Raw genomic sequence first — 9190 nt, forward strand, 5'->3', positions numbered from 1 at the left:
CACAAATTCTTAAAACTGAAACCATTACGTTCTACTGAACATACTGGCTTGGATGCCATAGTAAGGTTACGTAAGAAGCTCATAGAAGTAGTTTTACTCCTCAACCTGTAGTTTTCTCCTCACCTAGCACCCCTTAAAGCAGGCTTCCTCAACCTCAGCCCTCCAGATCAGCGGTTCTCAACCTGTGGGTCCCCAGACGTTGTTGGACTACAACTCCCATCATCCCTGAGCTCTGGCCTTGCTAGCTAGGGGTGATGGGAGTTGTAGTCCTACAACATCTGGGGACCCACAGGTTGAGAAAGGCTGCTCCAGATGCTTTTGGCCTACAACTCCCATGATCCCTAGCTAGCAGGACCAGCGGTCAGGGATGATGGGAATTGTAGTCTCAAAACATCTGGAGGGCCGAGGTTGAAGAAGTCTGCCTTAAAGCCTTGCTGGACAACATGGGATGCAGCATAGGGAAGATGATGAGGGAGGCAGGACTCATAAAGGTAAAGGGACCCCTGACCATTAGGTCCAGTCGTGACCGACTCTGGGGTTGCAGCGCTCATCTCGCTTTCTTGGCCGAGGGAGCCGGCGTACAGCTTCTGGGCCATGGGGCCAGCATGCAAAGCCGCTTCTGGCGAACCAGAGCAGCACACGGAAACGCCGTTTAACTCCCCGCCGGAGCGGTACCTATCTACTTGCACTTTGACGTGCTTTCGAACTGCTAGGTTGGCAGGAGCAGGGACCGAGCAACGGGAGCTCACCCCATCGCGGGGATTCGAACCGCCAACCTTTTGATCAGCAAGTCCTAGGCTCTGTGGTTTAACCCACAGCGCCACCCACGTCCCTGGCAGGACTCATAGGACTCAACAAAACCCCCGTCACCACTTCCCCTTCCTTTAAGTTAACTTTGAATAAGCACCCATAGATTTACCTGTTGAATTTGATTAACGTTTCCAAAGTCACCCAGCCATCGTCCAGCTTGATCTTCTCCTGGAGGAACTTGTCCCGTGGCAAGTTGTGGTCGCCAAAATAGTACTATGACACAAGTACGAAGAGCAACACAAATATTAGAAGCCAAAGACAACCTACTGCTTCATTTAGCACCAAGAAATCAGCTTCTATGCTCAGGAGCTTCCAGAAACCTTTCTTAAGAGCATCATCAGAATTTACAGCACACATTTCTGAGCGGCAGGTTAAAAACGTCCTGATTTCTGTTCAACATTTTAAAATGCCTTAACGCTGTTCCCTCAATGGTTTTATATTACAAACTGCTTGCCAGAAGCTTGATGTATGAAAAATATCAGCACAGATGAAGCTACATTATTGAGTTCAAAGCGCTCCCCCCCCCCAGGCAATTGTGAAACTGGTCACAATTTGTGGATGCTTAAAATTGTTCTGACAATTCAATTCTGGACTGCATCTCAATCTCCTGAACTGCATCTCGTCTCATACGTCATCAGAACAAACGGAGAATTTCTGCAGCTGCAGAACCCTTTATAGCTCCTTGCCTGACTTTTCAAGGCTGTTTTTAATCTTTGTTTTTACAAAACAACTTAAGAAGTACTTTATCAGCGATCGGCCAGCAAAGCTGTGCAGACGAGGAGTCCTATCCCAAAACATCAGGCTGATACTAGGAATAAAACTGTTCTAAGCTGTGGGGAATCCTCATTTTAAGTACTCAACCAAGACAGCTACACAAAGTTTATAATAGGCGTTTTTCATTAACGCTACGCTAGTCTCAATATTCATACCTCAATCTGCTGGCAGACTTTCCTTTCCAAGTCAGACATGTTTTCGCTGTCTCCATTTTCGGCCATTTTCGCCACCTGTAATCAGAGCAACATTTCGCATCATTTAAGGACTAGGGCTCATTTAAATGGTTTAGACCCCACTTTATCAGCAATTGCCTCTATTATTATAGAATATTATTCTTTTAAATCTGTGTTAAAAACACAGGTATATAAACTAGACAGCAAACAGGTTTACAGTCACCAGGGAGGATAAAAATCAAAGATTTTTTTAAAAGAATTTTAAAAATCAGAATTTTTCAATTTAAATTAGATTTTTTTTTATTTAAATGCATCTGGACGATTTTTTTTTCTAAAGATAGTTTTCTATTTAAGTTACATTATAGTCCAAAGGCTATTCATCAGGAAATAAGGATTTGTTTTAAGTTTTTCATGTGTCTTTTTGATATAACTGTAAAAACAACTCTGAAAATTTTTTATTCCAAAAATGAAAGCTTTATCTGGTTGTAAATATTAAGATTATACCAGCAAGAATGAATATTTCTGTAAAAAAATGATTTAAATCAAGTCTTAATGACTAGTGATTTAAATCAATTTGATTTAAATCAAATCCACCCTGACAGTCGCCAAAACAAAATGCCTTCTTTTGGCCAGATGGCTCGAAAGTAATGCTTTTCAATAAGACTTTTTGGTTCCTGAAATTGATCCTGATTGTGCAGATAAAATATCACAGGTTCAGTTCTACAAGATGTGTTGCTGGTGTGTGAAAACAGACAAGACCCAAGGTTTCCCAGGCCAGATGGCAGAAACATCATGCGCCATCCTGACACCTGGGCATCTTCACTTGGTCGCAAGTGGCCAATGACCAGGTGCAAAATGCAGCTGGCAAATTTCGAACGCTGTTGTAAATGTATATTGATTTCCTAGCAAGTCTAAAAAAACATACGCTCCACATTTCATATTTGAACCACCTCCTGGCACAGGTTCAGGACATCCAGCATCTCCCCATAGCGCCTAATGAAAAAAAGAAATAGCGCTATCCATTACCCTTTGGCAGGGCCGGCCCAATATATTTTGCCATTTGAGGCGAGCTGCAGAATGGAGTCCCCCTCCCAGCCAGGGAAGTAGGGTGGGTGAAGATCGACATCAGGCTCAAGGGGGACAATAAATACCTTATTTTTTGCTCTATAGGATGCACCCTGTTTTAGAGGGGGAGAACAAGAAAAAAAAATTCTCTCCCTCTCTGCGCAGCGCCCCTTCAGCGAAGCCGCAGGAGAAACGGAGCCCCTTCCATTTCTCCTCCTGTTTCACTGAAGGGGCGCTGCGCAGAGAGCGAAAGCTGCGCAGCACCTCTCCAGCGAAGCGAAGCCAGGAGAGCAAGAGGGATCAGTGCACACCGACCCCCCCCTCTCTCTCCAGGCTTCAGAGAAAGCAACGCAAAGCCTCTGGAGCGCGGCAGGAGCGCTCCCAATGCGCTTCGGAGGCTTCACGTTGCTATCGCTGAAGCCATGGAGCCTGCATTCGCTCCATAAGACGCGCACACATTTCCCCTTAATTTTTGCAGGGGAAAAGTGCGTCTTATAGAGCGAAAAATTATGGTATCTGCCTTGGAACCTACCACCTGACGTGATCACTTCCTCTTGTCTCACGGGTGGGCCGGCCCTGCCCTTTGGGTAGCAGAGGACCATGAGCCCCTGTTAGAAACTCAGGTGTATAAGCTAGACACCAAACAGCTCCTTTAACCAAGATTAGTCACCGAAACAGAATGTCTAGTTGCCATTTTGGGGCAAGACAACTCTAAATTATTATTTTCAAAGGGTGGACTGGTGGTGACTGATTATCAGTTAAAACACCTGGCAAGTTCTGCTGACAAGCTTGAGCGGGGTTAAGAAATTTGAGAACTTAAAAGAAGAAAAGTCACTTTATCAAGGGACAGTCCACATATATCCTGACTTCTTTTTCTTAATGGTGACACAGATCATTCATAACATGAGAACGTCCTTCACAACTATGAGGTACCATATTTTTCCGTGTATAAGACTAAGTTTTATTATGTAAAAATCATGCTAAAAAATGGGGTTTCTCTTATACCTGGGTAGTGCATAGGGTGGGCGTTTGATTGGTTGCTGCCGCGGCTGCCAGCAGCTATTGTGAGTGTTATTGGTTGGTGCGTCAATGGGTGGTGTTGACTGGCTGACGCTGCGCCAATTGGGCGGGCTATTGTCAGCTTCTGCCGGCAAGGGGACAGACAAGAGTCGGATTTTGCTACGTGTGCAGGTGAGCGATTTTTGGCAACCTCCCCTTAAAAAAGCTGAACAACCCAGGGTAATTCCCCCACCCCAAAAAAGCTCCACAACTCTGAGCAACCCTTCGCAAAAAAAAAGCTCAACATCTCCCCCCATTTTCTTAAATTTGAGCCCCCCAAAATAGGGGGCGTCTTATATATGGGGGTGTCTTATACACAGAAAAGTATGGTAAGTGAAGATAAGGTAAAGGGACCCCTGACCATTAGGTCCAGTCGTGGCCGACTCTGGGGTTGCGGCGCTCATCTCGCTTTCTTGGCCGAGGGAGCCGGTGTACAGCTTCCGGGTCATGTGGCCAGCATGACTAAGCCACTTCTGGCGAACCAGAGCAGCACACGGAAATGCCATTTACCTTCCCGCTGGAGTGGTACCTATTTATCTACTTGCACTTTGACGTGCTTTCGAACTGCTAGGTTGGCAGGAGCAGGGACCGAGCAACGGGAGCTCACCCCATTGCGGGGATTTGAACTGCTGACCTTCTGATCAGCAAGTCCTAGGCTCTGTGGTTTAACCCACAGTGCCACCCACGTCCCACAAGTGCAACAATTAACTACAGCGTTGTTCACTGTTCTTGTTAAGGCTGCGCACTGAAAGCATTTTGGTTCCTGAAATTGTGCAGATAAGATATGGCTGATAGAGTTCTATAGGACTGTGGGTATTAGTGTGTGAAAACAGTCAAGATCCAACGATCCCCAGATGTGCACCTCCAGGTGATGTCAGGGGTCATCCTGGGGCCCAGGCACCTTCACTTGGGTGCAAGTGGCCAATAACTCAGTGCAAAATGCTCCTGGCCAATTTTGAACACTCTGAACAATATAACACAACACGATGGCCAATAACAATGGCACTAAACACTATTTATAGGCTAATACAAATGATCAGAAATTACAGACAAAGTCTCTAAATCTTCTTCACCAGTCGCCACAGAATAATTCAAAAATACGATCTATACATAATCTGTCACCAATCTTCTCCCCTCCACCTCACCCCCCCAATCTCTCCATTTTTATCAAAGGGAGGGCAAGTAAGCAAAAAGATCGTCTCCAATAAATAAATAAATAAATAGATAGATAAATAAATAAATACCAACAACAATAACAATCCCTTCCTTTCTGATATGGATAAAAGCTATTTAGGGAGAACCAACTGGTTTCGCCAGAAGCGGCTTAGTCATGCTGGCCACATAACCCGGAAGCTGTCTGCGGACAAACGCCAGCTCCCTCGGCCAAGAAAGCGAGATGAGCGCCGCAACCCCAGAGTCGGTCACAACTGAACCTAATGGTCAGGGGTCCCTTTACCTTTACCGTTAAGTGGAAAGACGATTTCTTAGCAGTTAGGAGGGATGAAGGAGAGGGCAAACATAGCTGAAGCCTGCACATTATCTGCAAAGAATCTTCAAAGTATCCTATTCAGCAGAGCTACCCCCTGGGAAGCTGTCAAATGTCCACCTTTGCCTTGTTCAAACATTTATCACAATGTTATTTCAATACAGTGGTACCTTGGGTTACATACACTTCAGGTTACAGACTCCGCTAACCCAGAAACAATACCTCGGGTAAAGAACTTTGCTTCAGGATGAGAACAGAAATCGTGCTCCAGCGGCGCAGCGGCAGCAGGAGGCCCCATTAGCTAAAGTGGTGCTTCAGGTTAAGAACAGTTTCAGGTTAAGAACGGACCTCCGGAACGAATTAAGTACATAACCAGAGGTACCACTCTACCGGTCGACTCAATGGTATGGCGATTTATTGCCCAGTACTACTAAACAGTCTGTGCTGCTGAACCCTTACCTTAAAACTGGGGTCCCCAGCGGTTGTTGGACTACAACTCCCATCATCCCTGACCACTGGGTCCTGCTAGCTAGGGATGATGGGAGTTGTGGTCCAACAACAGCTGGAGATCCAAGTTTGAGAAACACTAAGAGATTAAAGAGCGCCACTAGTTATAGATACCGGCCACCGATTTCAAGAAGTCACGCCGCATGGCTGATATCAGCCTGACCTCACTTTTCCCAAATGAGATACTACAAAAAAACAGAGAACTCTTCCCTTGAGTATTACTCATGTGAGAAAGGGAACCAAAACAAAAACCCGAAGGATCGGAAAGTCGAGCCTTTGCCACACCTCCGTGAGCATTTGCAGTAAAGGACTCCTAGCTGCCAATCAAACCATCCTCCACGTGGTCCAAACCTGCGCGCACAAGAGCGCAGCGTGGTGCTCTTCCTCGCCGGCCACCTCCAATAGGAAAAAGCTCCTTGGGCATTTAAAATGCAAGTTTCTCCCTTGAACACGTCGCCTGCGTGTTCCGAGAAGTTCCCCACTCCGCCTTCACGTGCGTTAAAAGCAAAGCCAAGAAAAAACACGCGTGGGAAGCCTTAAAGCGGGGAAAGAGACGGATTACACCCCCCATCACGCCAAGCGGCGCATCCGTGCTCCCCAAAGAGACTCCACGACCACCGGGTTTGACCTACACGTGTAGGTCACGTCTGGAGAGCGTTACAGCGAGCAAACGCCCCGGGGGAAAGAAATCTAAACTCTCCTGGGCTTTGAACCTCCAGCATTTCGTTCTGCTGCGCGCACACGGGCCCTGTTTGTAGCTCAGCTCCTTCCCGGGGCTGGGGGGGAGAGAGCAGGCCTCGTCGTGGGAACCCGTCGCCGGCGGAGGCGCGCAAGCAAGCCGACCCTCCTCGCTCCCCACCCGGTGCGGCGAAGCCCGAAATCCCACCCGGGGAGCCCACCCGGGACGCACGTGGGACGTCCACCCAAGTCTGGAAGGAGCTCCGGGCAGCCGCGCGCAAGGCAGGCGCTCCCCAAAAGCCCCGGAGCCAGGATTGCGCGCCCGCGGAAACGAACCAACCTTCGCCCAAGGCAAACCCCGGCCTCTCCTTCTCTTGATCGCGTAGGCCGCCGGCGCCGCTTCTCCGTGCGCCTTTACGCGCTCCCGTCCTCCTCTCGCCGGCCAGCCCAGCAGCCTGTGCGGCGCTGGCCGCACCCCTTTCCCCGGCCCGGCCCACCAGGGCTGGGCTTCCGCGGGGCCCGCCTCCTAAATCCGGATCCTCGGAAGGTGCCCAGCGAGCAGCGGGTTGTCAGGATGGGTTGCAAAGGAGCAGGAAGCGGGCGCGCACCGTGCAGCTCCTAATATGATCGCCTTGCGTGCGATTCTATGGCTAAACATCAGGAAGAAATATCTGACAGTAAAAAAAATATTCAGGGTAAAGCCAGCCTCGTTTGTTTTTTTAGCATAGCTAAACTATCGATTTTGTTAAAGCTGGAAGTGACGACAGCCTCGCAGCCCGCATTGGAAGCTAGGTAATCAATTAAAAAGTAAATAAAGCACCTCTCTGAGCATGTATGAACTACACATCTCTGATTATTGATTGATCATAAGCTGCAGCACCCACCTGTTTGGCAATCGGGTACAGATTTGGGCATAAGATATCTCTTTTGAGCACAACCATTGCCCTGCTTTTCAGCTGCGGGTTATTATCCCCTTGCTCAGGTCAGTCAAACGGGATTGAAGTCTTCAAAGTAGTGTGAACTTCTTTAGAATTTTCCATAAACAGGAAAAAGCAAAACGTTTCCATTAATATCAGATTGGTTATTGGGGATTCGATGTACTGTATTTGTGATTAAATGAACATACTTAACTACAGTCGGATAACACATTCGCTGAGAAATGGGGTATATTTCTAATGCATTGGGGCCTGAACGTACAAAAGGCACGATGGTGTACTATTGATGTATTGCGTAGGTATACCGCACCCCACCCCCCAGACTGTAGCCAATGATATAATTATTTATTGGATCGCTTCTTGAAAGCCTGTTGGCATGCTTGAGAAAAAATGGCTGAGGTTACTTCAAGGAAACGGTATTCTTTCCTCTTGGTCCTAAACACATTTCAAGATGTATTACAGGCAACTCCCATTTTAGGCACTACCAATACTGTATGTGAGCTATCATGCACATGCGCACACCACCAAACCCTGAAATGACCCAGGGTGAACGGGTGGAATACAGTGGTACCTCGGGTTACATATGCTTCAGGTTACAGACGCTTCAGGTTACAGACTCCGCTAACCCAGAAATATTACCTGGGGTTAAGAACTTTGCTTCAGGATGAGAACAGAAATCGTGCAGCGGCGGCGCAGAGGCCCCATTAGCTAAAGTGGTGCTTCAGGTTAAGAACAGTTTCAGGTTAAGAACAGACCTCCAGAACGAATTAAGTTCTTAACCCGAGGTAATGGGGTGTTTGCAGGCTTTTTCAATTGCACACGGTTTCACAGAAGCGAGCGATGACCCAGAATGAAAGCCCTACACAAGTTGGGGGTTGCCTGTGTTTTCTTTTTTTTTTTTTAATAAATTTTTATTAAGATTTTACAAAAACAAAGAGTTCATCATTTCATAATGTATCCTTTCCATACATAAAATTCACATAAAAAAAACAAATACAACAAAAAAACAAAATTATATAACAAAAAAAGGAAGAAAAAAGAAAAATAGAGGGAAAAAAAACCCTTATTCTTAAAGTTATGAAGTTCCATACCCCTCTGTCTTGACCTCCTCACATCCCCCTTTTTTGTGTTCCTCTTTATTCTAATCCAATTCAGCAAATTCAAACCCTTATTAAACCATACTTAATTTACATTCTTCTAAATTATTATGTCCCGATTTTCCATTTATTTTAATCCATATCTCCTCTTATATACTCATGACATAATAATGTTCTGTTCATAACCCCTTCTCCTTTTAAGATTCTTCTTTTAATTTACCTTTAACCAAGTCACACCAACCCTGTCACCTTCACTTCCCACAACATATTAACACTCCAAAATTTTACAATATTTCTGCAAGTAGTCCTTATACTTTTTCCAGTCCTGTTCAATCAAGTCTTCTCCCTGGTCACGGATTCTGCCAGTCATTTCAGCCATCTCCATGTAGTCGATCACTTGCGTCTGCCATTCCTCCACGGTGGGTAAATCTTGTGTCTTCCAGTACTTGGCGAGAAGTATTCTTGCTGCTGTTGTTGCGTACATAAAAAATGTTCTCTCTTTCTTTGGCACCCATTGGCCAACTATGCCCAAAAGAAAGGCCTCTGGTTTCTTAGGAAAGGTACTTTTAAATACCTTCTTGAGTTCATTATATATCATTTCCCAGT

The 9190-nt window shown here is 46.2% G+C and overlaps 1 protein-coding gene across 1 annotated transcript in view; it reads right to left on the reverse strand.

Moving 5' to 3' along the window:
- SSB (small RNA binding exonuclease protection factor La) overlaps positions 1–7025 on the reverse strand; it is a 19732-nt gene extending 12707 nt beyond the window's left edge. The window contains exons 1-3 of the mRNA XM_053359886.1: positions 6893–7025; positions 1740–1814; positions 920–1023 (exon numbers count right to left, since the gene is read on the reverse strand). Coding sequence (XP_053215861.1) covers positions 920–1023; positions 1740–1805 — 170 coding nt within the window. The 5' untranslated portion in view covers positions 1806–1814; positions 6893–7025. The remainder of the gene's footprint in view (positions 1–919; positions 1024–1739; positions 1815–6892) is intronic.
- Between the last annotated feature and the right edge of the window lie 2165 nt (positions 7026–9190).

Source organism: Podarcis raffonei, chromosome 1, assembly GCF_027172205.1.
Source record: "Podarcis raffonei isolate rPodRaf1 chromosome 1, rPodRaf1.pri, whole genome shotgun sequence".
Lineage (NCBI taxonomy): Eukaryota > Metazoa > Chordata > Lepidosauria > Squamata > Lacertidae > Podarcis > Podarcis raffonei.